This window comes from Notamacropus eugenii, chromosome 3, assembly GCF_028372415.1.
Source record: "Notamacropus eugenii isolate mMacEug1 chromosome 3, mMacEug1.pri_v2, whole genome shotgun sequence".
NCBI lineage: Eukaryota > Metazoa > Chordata > Mammalia > Diprotodontia > Macropodidae > Notamacropus > Notamacropus eugenii.
Genome location: NC_092874.1, coordinates 485,539,495 through 485,561,546, shown reverse-complemented (window position 1 = coordinate 485,561,546; position 22,052 = coordinate 485,539,495). Strand labels below are relative to the sequence as shown.

The 22,052-nt window shown below is 50.2% G+C and overlaps 1 protein-coding gene across 9 annotated transcripts in view; it reads left to right on the top strand.

Annotated features, from left to right (window-relative positions):
- Window positions 1-22,052, top strand: part of DLEC1 (DLEC1 cilia and flagella associated protein) — an 89,847-nt gene that overhangs the window by 55,531 nt on the left and 12,264 nt on the right. For all 9 annotated transcript variants that reach the window (XR_011964848.1, XM_072599155.1, XM_072599160.1 and 6 more), the window contains 14 exons: window positions 745-855; window positions 1,749-1,879; window positions 5,515-5,697; window positions 6,554-6,624; window positions 8,536-8,687; window positions 13,816-13,931; window positions 14,431-14,501; window positions 15,872-16,080; window positions 17,380-17,520; window positions 17,865-17,987; window positions 18,173-18,267; window positions 18,474-18,558; window positions 18,886-19,092; window positions 21,653-21,814. Coding sequence is in view for 8 of the 9 variants with exons in the window: in XM_072599155.1 (XP_072455256.1) it covers window positions 745-855; window positions 1,749-1,879; window positions 5,515-5,697; window positions 6,554-6,624; window positions 8,536-8,687; window positions 13,816-13,931; window positions 14,431-14,501; window positions 15,872-16,080; window positions 17,380-17,520; window positions 17,865-17,987; window positions 18,173-18,267; window positions 18,474-18,558; window positions 18,886-19,092; window positions 21,653-21,814 (1,857 nt within the window). In the remaining variant the exon portion in view is untranslated. The remainder of the gene's footprint in view (window positions 1-744; window positions 856-1,748; window positions 1,880-5,514; window positions 5,698-6,553; window positions 6,625-8,535; window positions 8,688-13,815; window positions 13,932-14,430; window positions 14,502-15,871; window positions 16,081-17,379; window positions 17,521-17,864; window positions 17,988-18,172; window positions 18,268-18,473; window positions 18,559-18,885; window positions 19,093-21,652; window positions 21,815-22,052) is intronic.

The following is a 22,052-nucleotide window of genomic DNA, read 5'->3' as shown; positions in this document are numbered from 1 at the left end:
CCCCCACTTTTCTGTTACTGAAAGGGTGCCCCCTGGTCCCTCTCCCCAAGGCTGCCAGCCCAGGAGTTGTCTTGGACTCCTCACTGTCAGCTTCCATGATCTCACAGACCATCTTTACATTTCACCTGGGGGCCCGTGAAATGTACGGGCCAGTGTGGCGCCAGAACCTCGGCAGCATCTCTTGAATGCGCTCCTTCTCTCCTCTCAGGAGAGCTGATAAAAGCGAGTGCTTCACAAATGTTATTTCATTAGAGCCTCACAATCACCCTAGGAAGTAGACACTGTAATTACAGAGGAGGAAACTGAGGCACAGAGGTGAAGTGACTCATCCAAAGTCACACAGCCAGTGAGTGTCCGAGGTTGACTCTGAACTCAGGTCCTCCTGACTCCAGTGCTGGGGCTCTCTGATAGACCTGGTTTTGTGGGCACCTGAGGCACTGCCCTTCCAGTTCACCCAGATGACCTCTTCCGAGGTCCCCAGTCCTACTGGGGTGGTTCTGTCTGAAAGCCAGAAATGGAGGCAGTCTGGTGCCCAGTAGCCCTGCCTTAGTGGTTCCCTTTTGGTATCCAAAGATGAGAGGGTCTCCTGGGGGGAAATGACCAAGCCACCAGGGCATCACAGCATAGTCCTGTGGGTGTCTTGCCTTTCTTGGGCCAAGGTGAGACTGGCTGAGCTTTTGGAATCTCTGAGACTCATTTGGCAATGTCTGGACAGCTTAGAAAGGAATTTCTCTGTATTGGCAGCTTCTGGGGACTCATTCCAGCCTCTGCCTAGTGGATGTCTGCCCCAGAAATGGCCTATTGGGACCCAACGAAGAAAAGCAGCTCTTGCTGCACTTCACGACTTTCACTATGGTAAGCGTTGCCCTAGGATGTCCCTGGGGATGGGGGAGAGGGGCTTCAGAGAGCAGGGAGACCTGGGATTCTCTGCAGCCATGGACAAGGGCCCCATTCCTCATCTCCAATGGCCCCAGTTGGCCCTCTGGCCCCAGCGTCCATCCTGGAGTGGTGCAGAGCCATGTTCTCCTCTCTCAGGCATGAGCTTGAGCAGGCTACTCCATATCACCTCACCTCATTTCAGGTCAAGAGGTTTTGAAATTAGGTTAGAATACACTTGGTTTTTTGAATTTTTCCCCCCAAAACTAAAATCCACATTTTGATGCCAGGGAGGGAGAAGTCTCTAAGTCTTCTGTGTCAAAGGGTTCTCAAGTTTACCTATCACAATAGGGCTTAAATGTTTTTGTGTCTGTGGATCCAATAAAGGAAAACTCATTTCCACAGTTTTTATTTTTACATCTGAGAATGGGCACTGAGGCCCCTAGTCCTCTCCCCTCCACCATCCAGGGTGACCCTGTTGGCCTCTCCCCTTCTCCACCTGGGAATCTTACCTCGATCAGTCCCAAGGGCCTCATGGCTTCCCATGGTGAAATCCCATGGAACTCTTCCATGGTGAGTGGTCTGGCTCTGACTCAGCAGAAAGAGATCCTGGGCTGCCTGAGGGGGTGGTGACACCTTGCCAAGTTGTCAGAGAGGGCATCATGAAATTCAGAACATAGGCATGGATCATTTACACTTTCTTTGTTCTGTATCCTTAGACATGGATAGTCCACCAGTCATTGTAGGAACAATACCCCTTGACCCAAGAAGCAGGGGAGTTCTCTTTTCCTGATGACCCCTCACACATTTCCCAACCTGGTTCTGGGTCTTGGCTTGGTTAACAAGAAGGTAGAACTTTGTTTTGCTTTTAGGATGAACTGACAGACCTTGCCCTTCCATGTCAGATAGAAGGGATGAAGAAATCTCTTGTTCTGGGCATTTCAGGGAAGGCCAAAGGGCTGGATGTGACCTTCTCAATACCCAAGACTGATAAAAAAAGCAGGTAAGCCAGGCCCCTAAGGGGATGGCCAGCCTTGTGTGGGATATGCGGCTCAACACCTCACCCTGCAGTTTAATGGCTGAAGGGACTTGGGCAAGTCCTGGGTGACCAGGAGGATGGTGGTGCCCTCCAAAAGGACTGGGCAGGTTGGAGGAAAGGCAGATTTATGGGGAATGGCGATGGGTCCTGTTGTGGACACTCAGAGCTCAAGCTCCCAGTCAGACATCAGGTGATTTCTAGCAGAGAGTTCACAATGTGGGATGGGTGGGAGAGAGACAAGGATTGAAGAGGTAGATCTGATGTCATCTACATGGAGACAACCATTGGACCATGGATGCTGATGAGTGTAGAGGGCCCAGGACAGCCTTGAATAGCACCCACACTTAGGGCAGAGAGATGGGAGGATATTTCTATTCAAATCAACAAACACATTTATTAATCACTCACTCCATGCTAACACTTTGCCGAGGTCAGGGCATACAGAAGGAAAAGAGAAGTCCTGTTCTCAAGCTCATGTTCTGTGGGGAAACCATCACATAGAAGATGGCCCAGCAGTGGGACAGATGGAGAGGACCCTGGGAGCCATTAGCAGCAAAGCAGATCCCTTCTTTTCTCTTTTTAGTACATCTTTATTTGTTTCATTATTTATTTCCCAGTCACATTTCTTTTTTTTAAGTTTTAATTTCACCTTCTTTTACAAGTTAATATCACTCCCATGTACTCCCATGCCACAAGTTTTGATTTCTTCCTTCCTCTGAGGACATTTTTTTTAATTTTTATTTTTACATTCATTTTAATTTTTTTGTTGTTTCACTTTGAGTTCCAAGTTGTCTCCCTCCTTCCCAACCCTGCATTAGGAAGGCCAAGCTTTGATGCAGAGACATATGGGGAGCCTTGCATCTCTTCCATGTATCCGCTCTTTCTCTGTAGTTGACGTTACTCAGAATAGCTTAGGCGTTCCCTGTTACTCTTCAGACAACGTGGCCGTCACCGTCTACAGTGTTGTCTTGCTTCCGTTCATTTCGCTTGTCGCTTTCTATGTTCAGTCTTTCTATGTTCTTCTGACCTTGACCTGCTAGTCGTGTTCACATACCATACTTGTTCAGCCCTTTCCCAACTGACAGGCATGCCCTTGATTTCCAACTCTTTGCCACCACAGAGAGACCTGCTATAGACAATTTAGAACACGTAGGCTCTTTTCCTTTTACCCTGATCACCTTGGGTAACAGACCTAATAGTGGTATTGCAGTTTTATAATTTGGGGGACTTAATTCCAGATTACTCTCCAGAATGATTGGATCAGTTCACAGTTCACCAACAGTGTATTAGTGTCCCAATTTTTCCACAGACCCTCCAGCATTTGTCATTTTCCTCTTCTATCATTTTAACCAATCTGATAGGTGTGAGATGGTACCTCAGAGTTGTTTTAATTTGCAGTTCTTTAATCAATAATAATTTAGAGCATTCTTTCATATGACTCTATGCAGCCTTGATTTCTTCTTCCAAAAACTGCCTATTCTTTTTACCATTTATTAATTGAGGAATGACTCATATTCTTATAAATTTGACTCAATTCTCCATATATTTGAGATATGAAACCATGTATAAAACATTTCACCCAATTTTCTGTTTTCCTTCTAATCTTGGCTACATTGGTTTTATTTGTATAAAAACTTTTTACTTTAATGTAATCAAAATTATTCATTTCACATTCCACAATGCTCTCTATCTTTTGTTTATTCATAAATTCTTCTCCTGTCCATAAGTCTGATAGAGAATGTGTTCCATGTTCTTCTAACTTACTTATGACATTGCCTTTTATGTCTAAGCCATGTTTCCACTTTGACCTTATCTTAGGAAATGGTGTGAGATATTGGTCTATATCTAGTTTCTGCCAAACTGCTTTCCAGTTTTCCCAGCATTTTTTTTTTTTTACCAAATAGTGAGTTCTTACCCCAAAAGCTTAGATCTTTGCATTTCTGAAAAACAAGCTTACTGTAATAATGTATGTATTGTATATGTATTGTAGACCTATTCTATTCCACTGATCCTCCTTTCTGTTTCTTTGCCAGTACTAAATAGTTCTGATAAATTACCACCTTATACTATGGTTTAAGATCTGGCACTGCAAGACCTCCTTACTTAACATTTGTTTCCATTAATACCTTTGGTATATTTGACCTTTTGCTCTTTTGAATGAATTTTGTTTTATTGAACTAGAAAAAATAACAAAATTCATTTTTTCCAGTTATTTAAATCTTGTTTTATTTGTATAAAAAGAGTTTTATAATTATGTTTATATAGTTTCTGAGTTTGTCTTGGAAGGTATACAGTTATTTTAAGTGAAATGTCTTCTGTTATCTCTTCTTGCTTTGTTGGTGATATATAGAATACTGATGACTTCTGTAGATTTATTTCATATTCTGCTACTTTGCTAAATTATTCATTGTTTCACTTAATTTTTTAATTGAATCTCTATGATTTTCCAAATATGCCATCATATTGACTGCAAAAAGAAATAACTGTATTACCTCATTGCCCATTCTGATTCCTCCTATTTCATTTTCTTCTTTTACTGCTATAACTAACATTTTGGGGACAATACAGAATAGTGGTGACAATGGGCATCTTTGCCTCACCTCTGATCTTAGGGGGAAGGCTTCCAGCTTATCCCTCTTACCGATAATGCTTGCTGGTGCTTTTAGGGAGATGCTTCTTATCACTTTAAGGAAAGATCCATTCATCCCTTTGCTTTCAAGTGTTTTTAATAGGAATGAGTGATGTCAAAAGCTTTTTCTACATCTATTTAAATAATCCCATGATTTCTAGTGTTTTTGTTATTGATTCAATCAATGGTGTTAATAGTTTTCCTTATATGGAACCACTCCTGCAATAAATCTCACTTGGTTACAAGGGAGATTTATATTTATCGCTATATTCTCCTAACCAGTATTTTATTTTATTTAGGATTTTTGTTTCAATATCATTAGTGAAATTGGTCTATAATTTTCTTTGTTTTTCTTCTTCCTGGTTCAGGTATCAGCATGATGTTTGTTTCATAAAAGGAATTTAGTAGGACTGCTTTCTTGCCTATTATTCCAAATTATTTATTTAATATTGGAATCAGTTGCTCTTTAATTGTTTAGTAGAATTCCCTTGAAAATCCATCTGTTCCTGCCAAGTGCATTGTATTTTTTTAAATTCTGAGTTCCAAATCCTCTCTTTCTCTCTCTGCCTCTTCCCCACTTTCTGAGAAGGCAAGCAGTGTGATATCGATCACACACATGTAGACATGCAGAACATCCAGTCCATTTCTGCTGTTTCACCCTTTGACACTGCTGAGGACTTTGGTGTCGAGAACTTTTTTTCTGGGTGTTCAGTAGCTCTGACAGTTGAGGAGGTAGGAACTGCTGTACCTGAAGAGGCTGTTGCCAGTTTGCTTCCCCCCAGAGGTTATGCCACTGCATAATGGCTGGAGGGGATGGGCTCAGGGCAGGGCCAGGGTTTCAGGGGAGTTGCTGCTATTTCTGGGTGTCTTGGGTTTGAGTTCCTGCAATGTCACCATTGGGGTCCAAAGGAGAGCCTAGGAGATGGGATTGTCCATCAGATGGCCTATGGTGTGGTCTTGCAATTTTCAGGGAGGACCAGGAGCCGGGCACTTCTCAGGATCTCTGCTTGGACTTTGGCTCGAACATTCCATTGAAATATGTACTAAAGCGGCAGCTGATCCTAACCAACAATTCTGCGATAAAAGCATCCTTTTCCCTGGAATTTGATTATTTTGGGGTCACTGAAGAAGTATGGGACAAAAAACCAAGGCTGTAAGTCTTCCTCCACCTTTCCATGTTGTGTCATGCTTCCCCAACTTCCCCAGTCTTAACTGATGCCATGGTGCTCCTTGACAGTCACTGGATTGACTCCAACATTGTGTGAGTCTTGAGAAGGAAGAAGCATTTTGTCCCAGGATGTTTTCTTGGGATTTTTAGGAATCCCTGGTGACAGTTTGATGGTGACCTTCAGAGTGGGTGCACCCTTGCTATGGTCTTAGCCTCTAAGATGACTCTTAATCACAAACTGTCATTGGGTTGAGATTGCCCTAGGTGATGGGGAGGAGACCTGTAGATAGGCTTCACATGCTGGCTGGGGTAGGGGGGTGATACAGATGGTCAAGGGTCATTGTCCACACCTCCCTCATTCCTTGCACTGGTGGGAAGAGGGGGGAGTGTGTGGTGGTCTAGGGACAGCCTGGTGTTATGTGTGTCCAGGAGCTGGGTACAGAGCCTGGTTAACTAATGTATAGGAACCCATGGAAAGAGCCTCAGTGGCATGGGTTTGGAAAGCAGGCCAAGGAGACTAAGCAGGCAGAGACTGGCCTGTCCCCAGCTGGCCCAGCCAAACTCTGAAGTCAGCCCACAAATAGGGGCCCAGAGAGAGAGAGAAGGTTCTTGCCCCATTGTGGGAGCTTCTCTAGGCAGAGCCCAGTGGAGGTAGGTGGGAACTCTGGTCCCTGGAAACATGGATGTGTAAGGGAAGGGAGGGCCAGTTGTTCCCAATCATCCTGGCTGACCCTTCTTGGGCAGAATCTCCTGGGAGAAGATCAGTGACCCCCAAACTGTCCATGGGACAGTGAACATGGTTGGCTGGCTTCACCATGCTTTCTTTTCTCCCTTTTTTAAGCCCTGATGTACCACCTGCCATGAAACATTCAGTGAGGATCGCAAAGCACATTGCCAGGAGGGAGCTTCTAGGTAGGAGTGACCTTGTCCTTGCCCCAAGGGGACTGCGCCAGCCTCCTTCATCTCAGCCTGTCTCTGGACACTACAGCAGAGACTATAGGGCACAGTGGGGAGGGAGCAGTGGCTGGGGAAAGTAAGCCAGTTGCCCAACTGGGCAACCTCAGGCCCCAGGATTTGTCCCATACCCCCAATTCAGGTGGGGGCCATTTGTCTTGTCTGGGAGGGCACAGGCAGGGCTATGGAGCTTTGCTCCTTCCTCTCCTTGAGACATCAGAAAGCCAGCATCCTTCTGGCCTCCTGGTGGAGTTGGGAGGAAGGGTAGGTCCACTGGAGGGAAGAGTTCTTTGGGAACTTGACCTGTCAGAAAGGATGTAGACAAGACCTGGGTTCACAGGGTCGGAAGCTGAGAGCTGGAGGGGAACCTAGAGGCAGCTCCCAAGTCCCCCCTCCTGGGACCCAAAAAGGCGAGGCTATCTTCCCACCATCACTGCTCAGAGACTCAGTTTCCTCACCTATAAAATGGTGCTAATGGTATTTACATTCCCTCCCTTGCAAGACTGTTGTATGGAAAGAAAGTGCCTTGTAAACCTCAGGACACTCATGAGTTGTTATTGTTGTTAACAGTAATATAATAACAGCGTTTATGTAGTGTTTTAAGTAGGCAAAATGCTTTACAAGTCTTATCTCATTTGATCCTCGCAGTGAACTCACAGGAACTGGGAGGTAGGCTCTTTTATTATCCTCACTTTACAAATGAGGGAATTGAGGCAGACAATGGCCAGGGTCACATGGCTAGTGTCTGAGGCTGGATCTGAACTCGTCTTCCTGATCCCAGGCCCAGTGCTCTACCCACTGCACTATCACCTGCCTGCTAAGAATTCTTTTCTTTCTGTTCTCATCAGTTTTGTTTTGAAGAATCCCATTGTAAGGAACGAAGAAACGAAAGGTGATTTCAGAGATATTTTTTTAAATTTCAGTCCCAACGATATCTGATCAGGCTGCAAGGGGCTAGACAGAGTGGATAGAGCACTGGGTCCGTAGTCAGGAAGACCTAAGTTCAAATCTGGCCTCGTCACTTCATCCTGTTTGTCTCAGTTTCCTCAATTGTACAATAGGGATAAGAATAGTATGTGCCTCAAAAGATTATTGTGAAGATCGAGTAAAATAATGTGAGTAAAGTGCTTAGTGCAGTGTTTGACACATAATAGGGACTTAAGAAATGCTTGTTTCCTTGCTCCCTTGAGTGTGAATATGATGCCTTCTACTAGTAGTGTCAGTTCTCCCATGTTGAGTAGGCTCTGTGCCCCTCCCTAGTTATGGATCACCTTATCAGTGAAACCCGAGCTCCCCAGGGTCCTACCCAGCCACTACCGATAAGCCAGCACAGGAGACAGATGCAGGATAAACTGTGGTTTCTCATGCTCCGAGTGTGGGTCCTACTGAACACTTAACCAGGCAGTGAGCCCCACGCATTGGCTTCAGTGACCTTTTCTAGAATATGGCTCCATCAGTAGAAAATTTGACAGAGAGCAAACGGATAAGCTAGAGATGATCCCACCAGGAAAATAGTCAGTTCTGTGTGGCTGATCGTGTGGATAATGTACTGGCTTCAAACTTGTGCAGCCCGACTTGACTTAGGGTGGTTTCTGTCTAAGGAAAGTATGGTGGCTGTCTTCAGGGCTCTAAGGTCTAGTCTGAACAAGACAGGCTGATGTGCTGCTGGCTGCGATGGCAGTGACATCCCCTAAGGAAGTCTTAGTTCTCTGATGCCTTCCGAGGCAAGTCATCTGTAAAAGGCAGAGACTGGACTGGGTGGCTGCTAAGTTTCCTTTCAGCTCTAAGCCTTAGATCCATCCTGGGAACTCTGGATTGTTTTTTCTGGGAAGGAGTCTGAATCTTCCCTTTTCACTGTTCTGTTCCTAGACTCTATAGAAACTCTCTTATCCAAAGGGAAAGGAGTTGCTTTCTTTCCTCACATCTCTCAAGGAACGTTGGATGCCTTCCAGAAGTTGACCATTGACATCACGGCATGTAGCAACATGTGGGGAGACTACTATGACCAGCTCATCTGCAAGGTAGGGGGATGGCCTGGCCCATGGTGGGAGTAAGCAGGGTACAATGGAGAACCAGTGAGGAACCAAGGAGAAATGGGAGGAAAAGACACCATCAAGGAATTGTGCAAAATGGGTCAGTGCCATGGCAAGGTTGAGGAACACAGATGGGCAGTATTCCAGCAGTGCCCTTGTAACATAAAGGGAGAGGGAGGGAGATCTTCAAGCACATGGATTGGAACTTTCGCGCAAACTTGGCAGAGGACATAGACAAGAGCCACCTTGGAGGAGAAGGCAGGGATTGCTTACAGTTTGCATCATTGGTGGGAAATTCTGAACTGTGATAAGAACACAGATTCATTTGAGTATTTGAGAGTTTGGTATTTGCTATGACCAGTGCCTTCCAATTCCCTTCTTTTTAAAAAAATGATTTTTTTACATTTGAATTCTCTCCCTCCCATCTTTTCTGCCTCTCCTCTCCCCAACTCCACTGAGAAAACAAGAAAAACAAAACCCATTATGAACACATGTAGCCAGAGCTAGTCTGTCTGTTCCTAGATATTGATATGCCCCAGTCTGCTCCCTGAGTCTATCGCCTGGAGAAGTCTTCTTGAATTGTGGTTAGTCATCAGAGCTCCTAAACCTTTAGAAAGGAATGAAATGGAATAATCATTTCTTAAACAACTAACAACTTTAGTAAAGTTGCAGGATATAAAAAAACCCTACCAAATCATCAGCATTTCTATATATTGCCAACAAAACCTACAGAGATAGAGAAATTCCATTTAAAATAACTGCAGACAGTATGAAACACTTCAAAGTTTAACTGCCAAGACACAAAGGAACTGCATGAACCCAGCTAAAGACAGATCTAAACAATTGGAGAGACATAATCCTTATGGGTAGGGAAAATCAGTGTAGTAGAAATGTCAGTGTTACCTGTTAGAAACACACTTGACACTGAAAGGTATCAAGGAAAATTTTATTCAAGCAGAGTTCAGAGGAATGGAATCGTTTCTGGCCAGAAGCAGACTCCACCTCTCGCAGCACTGAATACAGAAGAGAGATGTCTGTGCTGTTAGTTCAGGACAGATCGTCCCATCAGGAGACAGATTGATCTGTTCTCCAATAGGTCACTGTCTTCTCACATGCCTACTACATATCTCCTTGATATCTCCTAACATATGGATTGTGCCTAATTTTGTGCTAGCTCTCCCCTCTGGGCGAGAAGTTAATAGGCATGAGGTTCATTAAGCAAGCACAATAAAGAAAAGCTTTCTCCCAGTCACTGACCCCAACCCATTTAGGCTGGTTTCAGGTTTGGTCCCCTTTATCAAAAACTTTGTGGTTTTCTTAAGGCCACTAACTGTCTCCTGATTGCAGTCTGCTTGCCTGCTTGTCTGATTTGTTTTAGTATCTTCAGTGACTAACAGCTCTGTGGAAACAACTCTTTGCTGTCTCGCACATACCTCTGTTAGTTTACTCATTCGTTGTTGTACCAGTCAAACTGCCAAAGAATTGTTTTGTAAAGCTAGAAAAAATAAGAAGATTTGTGTGGAAGGGAATCAATGGAAAACAGAGTGAAGGAAGTGGCCTGGCGTGCCCCAGGCTGGCCTTTTCAGTGGGATGCACATCTGTCCTCCTGTATACTTTTGCTGCTTTCCTGTGGTGTTGAGTGTTGAGTTCTTCCAGGATCTCAGAGTCAGCTCCGGCTTGGGACATCCCAGCCATCAGTGCTCCCAAAGTGCTACGATCCAGGGTCAAGTCTTTGTCTGAGTTCTGCAAGTTCCTGACCCAGCTTTGGGTCTGAGCAAGACGTTATCAGCCAGCTTATTATTGGTGGGCAGTTTAAGCAGACTGCCGCTGGACTCCACCAGCTCCAATGATAGAATAGGCAGCTTCCCCTTTGGTCATTTCACCGCAGGCAGCAGCCTGAGCGCAAAGCTCTGCTCCTAGGCTCTGAGCCACGCAGCTGTGGTTTGCTTCTCAGTTGCTCTTGCTGATCAGACAGCAAGAGCCCCTAACCATTCCTCTCAGTCTCTCACTCTTAGGCACTGGCCCTTTCTCAGTCCACCCTGAGAATGTGACTCAGAACTGGGTAGTAAGCTGCCACATGGGACCAGGCTCAGGGATCTCTTCCTGCGCCATCTCTTCTGTCCTTGGTCCTTTGTGTTCCTGGAAGCTGGCATGCTCCTGGCTGGACCTGATCCCCAGATCTCTTTTTCTGTCTCTCTATGCTATCTTGGGCTGGAAAAATGATTCCCTGTGATTTTTTTCCTTCAGTTTCCTGATCAAGTTTCAGGCTGGTGTGCTTGCAGTGGATAGAGTGTTGGGCCTGATGTCAGAAAAACTTCCTGAGTCCAAATCTGGCCTCAGACACTCACTAGCTGTGTGACCTTGGACAAATCCCTTCACCTTGCTTGCCTCAGTTTCCTCATCTGTAAAATGAGCTGGAGAAGGAAATAGTAAATCACTCCAGAAACCTCCAAGTCGGAGATGCCTAAAAATAAGTCTGCCCAGCAGCACACGACTTTTCCCTGTTACTTCCCCATCTTCACTCTAGCTCTTCCAATGCCCTTTTTAAAGGAACAGCCCCAGAGAAGCCAGAGCATTGAAGCCACTGGATCTCACTGTATGTCCTGACCTGGTCTGGCAGAGGCTGTCCTCCAGCTCTTCAGATAATTCCTCTCTCTCTTCATCTTCTGAAAGAGATGATGGTGGAGGGAACGGAAATGACCTTCCTGGGGATCGCTCTGCTTACGTTCATTTGAACATTCCAAGATGAGATGGCTGAGAATCCCATAAAGCATGGTAGCCCTAGCCATGGCCTCTCCTGTGACCCTGAGACCCTTCCTCCTCCTTGGGTCTGGGGCACCATTTTGTTTCTGCAGGTATTCAGATCTCTGTGCCAAGTCCCCATCCAGTCACTAAAATGGTCAGAGCAGCACTTTTTGGTAGCAAAGAACTAGAAACAAAATCGTTGTCCATCCACTGAGGAATGGCTGAGGTAGGGGATAAAGAACACATACAGAAAGCACAGAGACGTGAGGGGCCTGAGGCCAAGCACAGTGGGCAGAGGAACCAGCCACTTAAAAATGAGGATGCACAGAACCACAGAAATCCTGAAGACCAAGCGCCTCCCTTGGGTCATACAGCAGCTACCAGAGAGGCACTTGTTCTGGGGGAACCCTAGGGGCCTGCATGTATGCCCTTGAGTGGCTCACAGTCCAGCAGAGGGGACTGACAGGTAAAAACCAAGCACAGATCAGCACATTCAAGATGGGCACTGAACCATAGGAGGACTGAGCGTGAGAGTGGCTTCTTCTAGAGGGGGAGACTTAGCAAAGCCTTGAAGGAAATCAAGGATACCAGGAGGCAGGAGGAGCGAGTGTGTTGTGGGCAGCTGGATCACAGTCTAGAAGGGGAAAGGGACTGCAGAGGGAGGGAGCAGCCAGGTTGTGACTAATTCTGGGGCTCACAGGGAACCACAGGGAGAGGAGGACAGATGGGGCCAGATCTATGCCTTACGAAGATCACTTTGGTGGCCGCCTACAGGAGGGTCTGGAAGGGAGAGGCAGCCAGCAGCCAGCAGGCAAGAGTCTGAATGTGATATAGTGGGGGCCTGCCCCCAAGGAGGCGGCTGTCAGAGAAGAGGAAGCAGCACACGGGGGAGGGATGCCGTTAAGGCAGAAATGACCTGATTTGGCAAAAGATTGGATGGGGTACAGAGTGAGCAGTTAGAAGGAGGGAGGAGTCAGGGCTAACTCCTATATGTGAGCCTGGGAGGGCTGGGAGGATGCAAGGGCTCTGGACAACAGACAGAAGTGGGGGCGGTGGTGGGGTTTTCGGGGAAAGAGAACAAGGTTTGTTTTGGACACAGTAAGTATAAGACGTCTACTGGACGTCCAGTTCCAAATGTCTGTGAGGTAGTTGGAGATCTGAGACCGGAGGTCATCTTCATAGAGAGAATTGAGTCCAGGGGTGGTTGATGAGATCCCTGTAGAAGAAGAAGAAAAGAGACCCCAGGACAGAGCTCTGAGGGACACCCATGGTTAGATAGCGCAATCTGGAGGAGGATCTAGCAAAAGAGACAGAGGAGGTGCCTTCGGAGAGAGAGGAGGAGAACTAGGGGAGACAGAGAAAAGAGGGAAGGAGGGAAAGAAAGACACACAGAGAGACACAGTGGGGTGGGGGGGCAGGTGTCCTGAAAGCCTGGAGGGAAGGGAAGGTGACAACACGGACCCTACTCCCATCTTTGCTGAAGTGGGTGACTGGATATGAAACGTCTTTTTCTCTGCCCAGCTTGTTTGAGATGTTGATTAGCTTTGAAAGACTTTCTTTCCCTATTTTTTAATTCTTTGGGCCCTCTTTGAGTAGGAGAGAAGCGAACATGATGTCAAACTAAAGATATTAATAAAAAGACGAAAAAGCGGAGGCGCCTGGTCTCCTTTCCTTGGGGGGCAGGCGGTTCGCTAGTTATGGTAGCGCCCTGTCCCCTCTCATGCCTCTGGACATGGTGTGGCCCCTGGAGAGGAGGGATGGCAGAAGAAGCCTCCTGGCTTCATGGTCGCGCTCCTTGGTCCTCAGCAGAGGACTGCGGCACGTGCCTGTTGTGGTACTGATGTCCAGCAGTCCAAGTGGATGACTCCCACATGCGGGACATCTGCAGCGCTGGGATATTTGCAGAGTGCTTGGCTCGGGTTACAGAGGGAAAACTGAAGCCCAAAGAGGTGGCAGTCGATGACGCAGGGCCACAGGGAGCGTGTCCCAGGAAGAATTTGAACTGATGTCACCCTAACTCTAGTTGCTCCCCAGATGCCAAAGGGCCATTGAGCTGGGCTTGGAAGGGTGGGCAGGCAATCCCCAAAGCTTCAGAAGTCCGGACTGACAGGGAGGTGAGGGCCAGGCAAAGATGGAGAGAGGGATTGTAAATGGGGATACCCAGGTCCAGAGAAGGAGGGAAATTTGCTGGCATCACACCACTTAGCAAATGGCACTGCCGAGATTCAGACTGGGGTGTCTGACTCCAAGTCCATCACCCATTCCACCGTCTCATCTACCAGTGGAAGGTTTTGGTCTAGGAGAGGTGAGGGGAGACCCGGAAAAGAAGGGGAGCTGTGCTATACAGTCTGAATGTGGCCTGTGTCCTTAGGTGGAAGACCTTCCACCCACCATCGTCTGGGTGCACATGGGCGTGGTGGGCTGCCCCATCACATTGTTTAGGACTAGTCACCTGGCTGACGAGCCTCCCCAGGACCAAGTCATCAGGTATGGCTCAGGGGCCCCTATCCTAGGGTGAGGGAAGCCATCTGAGATGGGCTCAGAGTAGGCAATGGCATCCCAGCGGGCTCCAGGGCAGACCTGTCCCTTCCCTCTCTCACTGAGATTTTCCTGACCGTTCGGCTGAGTCTGTTGGCAGGATTGTGGGCAGTTTTCCACTGCTGTGGCTCTGCCCTGTCCTGCCACGTCTCCCTCTCTCTGAAGGGCTTTCAGCTTGGTCTTTTTTTCTTCTTTCTAAGGGAGTTATTTAGTTTCTAGTTTTTTCTTCTTTTGGAGGATAAGAGATCAGTACTAGAGATGAACCAGACCGGGCACCAGTACTTCCCCTCCATACAGACTTGGTACTCTTGGCCTGTTGACCTCTTGGAGCCACTTGAGATTTCTGGGAGTCCTTAGCTGCCCACTGCCTGAGCCCTTCTCCCTGGGCTTGTTCCCCAGGCTGTCCCTGGGCAGCTGCTGAACCAGGGGCTGTTTCCTCCATTCCTAGGTTTGGCACTCAGATCTCTGGAGGAGATACCATCTCCCGCACTCTCCGTCTGAATAACTTCAGTCCTTATGGTAAGACTTTCAGTCAGTCAATCAACAAACATTTACTGAGGATCTACTATATGTGCAGGGCACTGCGCTAGCCGCCATGGGGGAGACCAAAAGACATAAACCATGATCAGGTAATGCAAGGTGTTGGGCTGGGAACGAAGGGGCACCTAAGTGGAGGGGGGCAGGGCAGTCCCATGGACTGGGTCCAGTCAGCCCACACACTTTGTGTCAGTTTGAGTGCATGCATGTGGGCATGTGTAAGCATGTGTGCACAGGCATGCCTGGTGGTTGCCAAAGACAGCCTGCTTCCCTGGTAGTCACGGTCCCCAGGCCTGGGAAGGAGCAGTGACCCTCAGACCCTGCAGAGCTGGAGGGCCTTGTCTATCCCCCATCGTCATTGTACTTCAGGGAATAGCAGCTTGAATGACCTGCACAGGAACTGTTCCACCCCCAGGGAGAGAGCCAGGCCCCCAGAGACCCCAGTGGTCCACTTTCTCAGCACAGGCTTCCCCTGGTGCTCTAGGATGCTGAGGCTGGAGGGACCAATTGCCCATTAGAGACTTCTGAAGGGTTACACCGCTGAGCTGGAGCTCTGGCCTGAGCTGGCCTCCATACCTCCTCCATATGAGAGCTTTTCCTTCCTTGATGGCTGTCCCTGCCTGTCTTTGGCAGACATCCCACTCTATCTGTGTCTCTCCTGAGCCCCTTTGGACCTCCTTTTCTGGCGAGGGAATCGTTGACCTGGACAGTGTCTGGGAGGCCTTTACTACTTTGGCTCTTGGCTGTGCAAGCAGGTTATATGTAGATGGTAACCATATTGCATCTCTCCGGGCCTCTGCCTACAATCAGAGTCCTTCTTGGCCAGTGTCAGGAGCCCTGGGCCAAGAGGCAGCAGGGTTTGTCCTGGGAACCCCCAGGAGGCTGGGAAGTGGGAGGGATATGGAGCCCAGAAGACAAGGAGACCTCTTTTCAGGATCAGTCCTGTTGTCACTAGCACACGACAAGGGAGAGAGCCTGGGAGAATAACCCTGGTTTAGGGTGAGCCACTGCCCTGATGAGGCTTTGATTTCTCCCTTCCCACCATCTACCCTGAGAGTTTGGAGACAAGACTAGTCCTTGGGCAGTAGTAGCTCCCACATAATCTATACTGGACTTTGTTAAAGGTGCAGGGGTCCAGGCAGTTCCCCCATTCTGATCCACAGTTCCAGGAGGCCTCCCTAGCCAGGGTCCCTTCCCCCCTTACCCAATGTCTGTCAGTCCCTATATGACCCTGCTGGTGTTTTCTTGGGGTCCCTCCTACCCCATGGTCCCACCTCCCACTTCTCCTACCTTCCTCTCACCATTCTGCGCTGTGCCCACCTCACCCTTCTCCAAACTGTTTGACAATGCAGACGTCAGGATAGACTGGGAGACCTATAACCCAGAAGAGAGTGAAGACAAACTTGTGGACTTCTTGGTGATATATGGAACGCCCTTCCCCCTGAGAGATGCTGCTGGGGTGGAGATCAATTCCAAGGAAGAGCCCACGAGCAACTCCTCCTTTGTGCCCAGCTCCAGTCAGTCCTTCACCTTCCTAGGCAGTGTGAACCCTTTGGAAGCTGTGAGTGTCTCTGTCCCTAGGGAAGGGGCACCAGGTGGGATTGGGGGCATGCCTGGATGGCAATCCAGAAAGCCCTAGCTGTATGCTAAGACCCCGGGGACAAAGTAGAAGAAACACGTCTCCCTGTACGCCAAATTGAGGAAAGAGGAATGCCCAGGGAGTCAGGATGGGCTGAGCCATCAAGGGGTTGGAGGTGAGGCCAGCCAAGAAGCAGAAGCCAGAAGTGGAAGACCCAATGCCAGGGAACAGCCCATGGACCCACTGGGCTCACAAAGCTAGTCTGCAGCCTGACTGTTCAGCAGAGTTGATCATCTATCCTGGAGGCAGTGGGGGCTGTGGGTGCTTCTTGAACAGAGAGCTCTTCTGAGGAAGAGACCTTTGGCAGGGGATGGGGGAGGGGAGGAAGGGAAAGTTGAGGCAGGGAGGCCAGGAAGGAGGCTGCTGAAACCATCCAGGCAAGGAGTGAGGAGGGTCTGATCTAGGGGGAGGCTTCAGGGTGAGGAGTGGTGAGGAGAGGGAAGGGGCCCCTGAGTTGGGCTTGAAGAAAAGGAAGGATTGGTAGAGATGGGGATGGATTCCAAGCCCAGGGAACAGCCTGGCCAAGACAGGAGAAGGGAGGAGTAAGGTAGCCAGTTTGGCTGTGAGGGGAATTCTGGGTGGATCATTCTGGAAAGGCAGGTGGGAGCCAAGGAGCTGCCGTAGCCCCTTGGTGCAGGTATGCAGTGATCAGCCCTTTGCTTTTAGAGCATGAGTTTGGTGGCTGCCAATGTAGATACTTTGGCAGTCTCCAGTCTAGTGGGGATGAAGGTTGGAAGCCCCTCTACAGGCTTTGGAAAGGGATGAATGGGGAAGACTTAAATGTGAGGGATTGAGAAGGAAGAGGGAGAAGCAGGAGGTGGTCAGGAACAATAGTCTTAGGGGCAGCATTCTGTCTGGGGCATGTGGATTTGGAGATCCCTGCAGGACATCTGGTCCCAGAGGTCCAGTCCAGGTTGCCGGGTGATGCGTATCTGAGACAAGCCTGTTGGAGAGGGGAAAGGCCTAGAGCGTTGATCACAGCAGTGCCCGGACTTGTGCAGAGGCCTGGAGCTTGGCTCACCAGGCATGGTACGCCTGGTCTCTGGCCAGGGTTCAAGGGAGTGGAGAGCTGTGGGTCTCGGCCTTTCCTCCTCTCCTCCCCCCAGGGCTTACTAGTTTCCTGGGAGCTCACTGCTGCTCCAGTGGTGGAAGGGTCACCCCCAGTTCTGTGGCTCAGCTTGGCCCAGAGCCTCACTCTTGGTGGGTGGATTTGTTCTGTAGCAACACAGGAACAGAATGGTATGTGAAGAAGAACTTTTCCCGCTCACGGCCGAGGGGAACCCCAAAATCATCTCAGTGATGCTGCGGCCCCATGTCGGGGTACGCTCTGATGACCCCTACTCCATCACTCCCAAGCAGCTGGTGAGTGAGCTCCTTCCTGCCCCACCCACAGGCCTCACCCTCCATGGGGCTCCCACCCCAAACCACACCTCATCCTCCCTCCCTCCAGGGCTTCCAGCTCCCAGTGACAAGGTCTGTGGGGAAGCTTTACTCACAGACTCCTCTGGGGAGGAGGCAGGGTGGGAAGGCTCCAGGCCAGGGCTGGGCCCTTGGCTGCCTTGGGTCCTGTCTGTCCATGCCCACAGCCTCTTCATAAGGGCCACACTGCTGCCCTGGGCACCGACTGCCATCCTGGGCACCCTCTGTCTTAGTGGCCCTATTCAGTGACTGTACAGGGCCTCACCAAGCAACTGCTTGTATGGCAGGTAATTCCAGCTGCTGGGAGCAACTTTATCCATGTCTCCTTCACACCCATGGTCCTGCCAGGGTCTGTCAGCAAGATGGTGTGTAACAGCTACGCCTTGGGCTTCATGAGCCTGGACGACAAGGTGAGTCTCAGGTCTGAGTGACTACAAAGCCAATCTGTAAGTCCCTGCAACAGGGTGGGCAGGCAAGGGCTGGGAAGGCTGAGGGGAGGCCTGCCTTGGGCACACGAGCAGGGAAAGGGCTCCTCCTGCTTGGCCACAGAAAGCAGTCCAGCCTGAGGTGTGTTGGCCTCTCTGGACTGGGGCAGATTGCTCGTGAGATCCCAGGAAAGGTGAAGCGCCCGCAGAACTTTGATGCTGAGCTGTTCCGCCTGGACCTTCAGGGCCTTGTGCGGCCCACTAGGTAAGTAGGGATGGGTCATCCTCTACCCTCCCATCCCAGCCTGCTGGGAAGGGGGCACTGACCTGCCAGGCTTCATCTGGCCTGCGCTGTGGGGAGGGGGAGGATAAGGGCCTCCTCCCTTTTTGCTACCCCCAGACCCCCAGACTCTGGCCCAGCCAGGGCTGCGGAGGGTGTCCTGACCATGCTCTACTTTGGCTTTGGGGCAGGTTGAGCATTGAGCATGACTATGATGGTGGAATGGTGTTCTACCTGCAGGCCAGTGACCTCATCCCAGACAATCCACTCACTGGGGTGAGTGTGGGCAGGGCTCCAGATGCTCATCCAAGCCCTGTGGGCCCCCCCAGGCAGAGAAGCCAGAGCCTTCCTAGACATAGTGGGAAACCACCTCTGTCCAGGGTCCTGTTTCTGGGTTGTGCCTGGATCCCAACCCTTCCCTTTCCCACAGCCCTAGAACCAACCCCCCCCCCCCACCTCAGGTTTCTACCAAGCTGCCTATAAAGTGGTGGGGAGGGTCTGGGGGGTGGGGGAGCTGGGGGTGTGGGGGCCCAGGGACCTGGGTGGAGCTGGGGGCCAGGGGGGAGGGAGGGATCACCCCACCTGCTCTGGCCTGACTTGTAGGTACTCAGCAAGATGGTGACTACTCACCACCTGAAGCTGAACAACTTCACAGATGTGGCACACTGCTTCAGGCTCCTGGTGGCACCCCCCTTCTCTGTGACTGGGATCAACCCTGAATATACCCAGAGAATCTGGGACCCTGAGGAGAAAGAGGAGGAGGAGCTTACTGGGGATCAGTTTGTGCTCAGCCCACAGGAGAACATGCTGGTAGGCCCGGCCAGGCCAGGCGACACAGACCCTGGGTGGAGTGGGGATCCTGCTGACCAGGCTCAGCTGCCCATGTCTGCAGGGCTTGGAGTAGGGCAGACACTGCCTGCTCCCCACCTTGGGGATCCTCACCTCCTGGGGGGCTGGGGCACGAGCATGGAGCCTTGGTGCCAGCTCTCCAGCAGCCCAGGGGCGTCGCCTAAGTCCCCAGTAGGGGCCCAGTAACTGGCCACTGTTAGTGGTACAGTAAGTCCCAGAGTCCTAGGCTCAGGCCTCGTGGACTCTGCTCAGTGGGACATGGGTAGCATCTGGGCCTCCCTTCCTACAGCCAGCCTATGGTCAGTCACTGCCACTATCTGCTGTCTGTCCTCCTGGCCTGACTCCCCTCACATGCCATCTTTCCCTAGCCCCCACCACACACACAGGTCACTCTAATGACAGGCTCCACTACAAATCTGGTGCCAGGCAGTCCTTCTGCCCTCCCAAAGTGATGCCTTCTCCCCTAGAACTCAGCCTCCTACTTCTGGGACTCAACAGTGCCCCCTCTTCTTCCTCCTCAGTGCCCAGCCTCTCCTCCATCACCCTGGCTCCAATGCATAGGCTGCCTTTCCCTGACCAAGGGCCTCCATCGTGTCCCCTCTCCTCCAACAGTGGCCCCCAGCCTCCCTTCTCCTACCCCATCTTCAGTCCTTCCCCTCATCTGACCACTTCCTGCTACAAACATTCCCAGCCTCCCACCAGCCCTAAAAAACTCTCTCTGACCCTTCTGTCCACACCCATGGCCTTTGGCTCTTTCATTCTTGGGCTCTTGGCAGCCAAACTCCTGAAGAAGTCGCTGTCAGCAGGAAACTCCGCCGTCCTGGTCACTCATCACCACACTCCCCCCAAAACTGCCCTCCAAAATCACTGGGGAACTCTGTGTGGCCAAATCCAGTGTCCTCTTCTTAGGCCTCATTCTACTCCACCTCCCCCACCTTGGACACTGGGTTCCCTCTGTCCAGTTTGATAATACTCTCCTCCCTCCAGGTCTTCAGGGCACAGGGCTCTCTGTTTCTCTATGTCTCACTGTCTGACGGTCTCTCTGTCTTGGATTCTCTTTTCTGTCTCTGTGTCTCTGTCTCTTTCCTCTCTCTCCTCCTCCCCATCCCCACTTTCTTCCTCCTTCCTTTGATGCCTCTTTCTCCATCTCCTTGGCTGAATCCTCATCTTGTCCTGCCCTGGGTCTTCTTTCCCTTGGGGATCTGATCAGCTGCCCAGGGTCCAGCTGCCATCTCCAGGATGATGATTTTCAGATGGACAGATCTCGCCCTAGCCTCTGTCCTGGGCTCTTTTCTCTCCTCTGGTCTCACATCTTGACCTAGAGGTCCCGTAGCCATGTCCACTTCAGCAGAGGCCAAGCAGAAGTGATTCTCTGTCCCACATCTCCTGACTTCTCTGAGCTTCCCTTCCCTCCTCCCAGCCCTCCACACTTAAACTCCTTCCCCCATTGGCATCATCCAGTCTGTTGCCACAACACACCTCACACAGTTGCCCCCCGACCCCCCTTCCCACCTCCACCTTGGCTGGGAGCTGCTCCCAGCCCATCCTCCACTCAGCCTCCCCAGGGATCTTCCCAACGTACAGGGCTGACCCTGCCACCCACACACCCATGCTTGGTGACCTCCAGGGACTGGGGGCCCCAAGATCATGTCAAGACCTTTTGGCTTTTTTTGTTGTTTTCATGTTTCTTTTTTTTAATGATTTTTTCAATTAATGAAAATTTGTTTTTGTTCTCCCTTCCTTTACTGCCAGAAAAAAAAAGTTTAAAACAGAACCCTGCTCACAAACACATCCAGTCCAGCAACAGCTTCTCCTGCTGGTTCTGAGCCCAGCGCTGGCTCTGATTCTGCCCAGAGCATCATTTCTTCTGGCAGTGACAGAGCTGTCAACTGAGGGGGTGCTGGTCAATTAGGGAAGGACTGAGCAAGTGGGGTGGAACCCTCTGGTTCTGTAGGAGAATCTGGGAGGACCAGTGTGGCCTGGTGCAGAGGGCAGTGAGTGGAGCCAGGGGGTGACCACAAGCAGCTCTGAAAGGTTCAGAGTCCCTCTGGCTTCTGTAGGTTCACTCCCTTGGTGTGCTCCTCACCATCCAGACACTCTCTCTGAACCCCAGGCCTCCTGGCCCCTGGGCCTCCTTCAAGACTGACTTCCTTGGGGGACAAGGCCTGTGTGTCCCCTGCACTTAGCACACCACCCATGTTAATACAGGACTTGACTGAGAGCTTGACACAGTGGTGTGGGTGAGGGGGTGGCCCCAGTGATGGCCCCATCAGCAGCATGTTTTGCCCAGACTATGTTGGGCAGCATCCCCAGCAGGCCTGGGCAGTGTCTGCACCAAGCTCAGCTTTAGGACTGCTGAGAGCCTTCTGGCCCGGCCCAGCCTGGCCTCCACAGGGATGTAGTCCTGTCCACATAGCCTCACACAGGTCATGGCTGCAGCCCATGCCATGAAAAGCAGGGATGTGGAGGGCGGAGGGTGAGATGGCTCCCACAGTGATGACATGGAGCCGTATCCCTGCAGATCGATGTGTCCTTTTCTCTGTCTCTGGAGTTACTGACATACCAGAAGCTGCCATCAGACCAGATGTTACCAGGGGTGAAGATACTTCAAGACAAGGATGGGGCCAGGAAAATGGAGTTCAGCCAAGACCTGGTGTTGGAGTATACCAATGAGACCACCCAGGCAAGTAGAGGTGCAAGTTAGCCCTGGAGCCGGGTGGGCCACTGGTCATCCACTCACAGTCTGTATTCTCCAGGTGGGGACCTGGACACCTTGGAGGCCAGGGACGTTTTCCATAGCCCAAAGCATTTATTAGGCACCTACCTGGGCGAGGCCTTGGGCTGGGTGCTGAGCTACAGTGACACAACTGAGTGTTCTCTGCCCTCAATGAGTTTACATTTTACAGAGAGGGCTGGGGCCA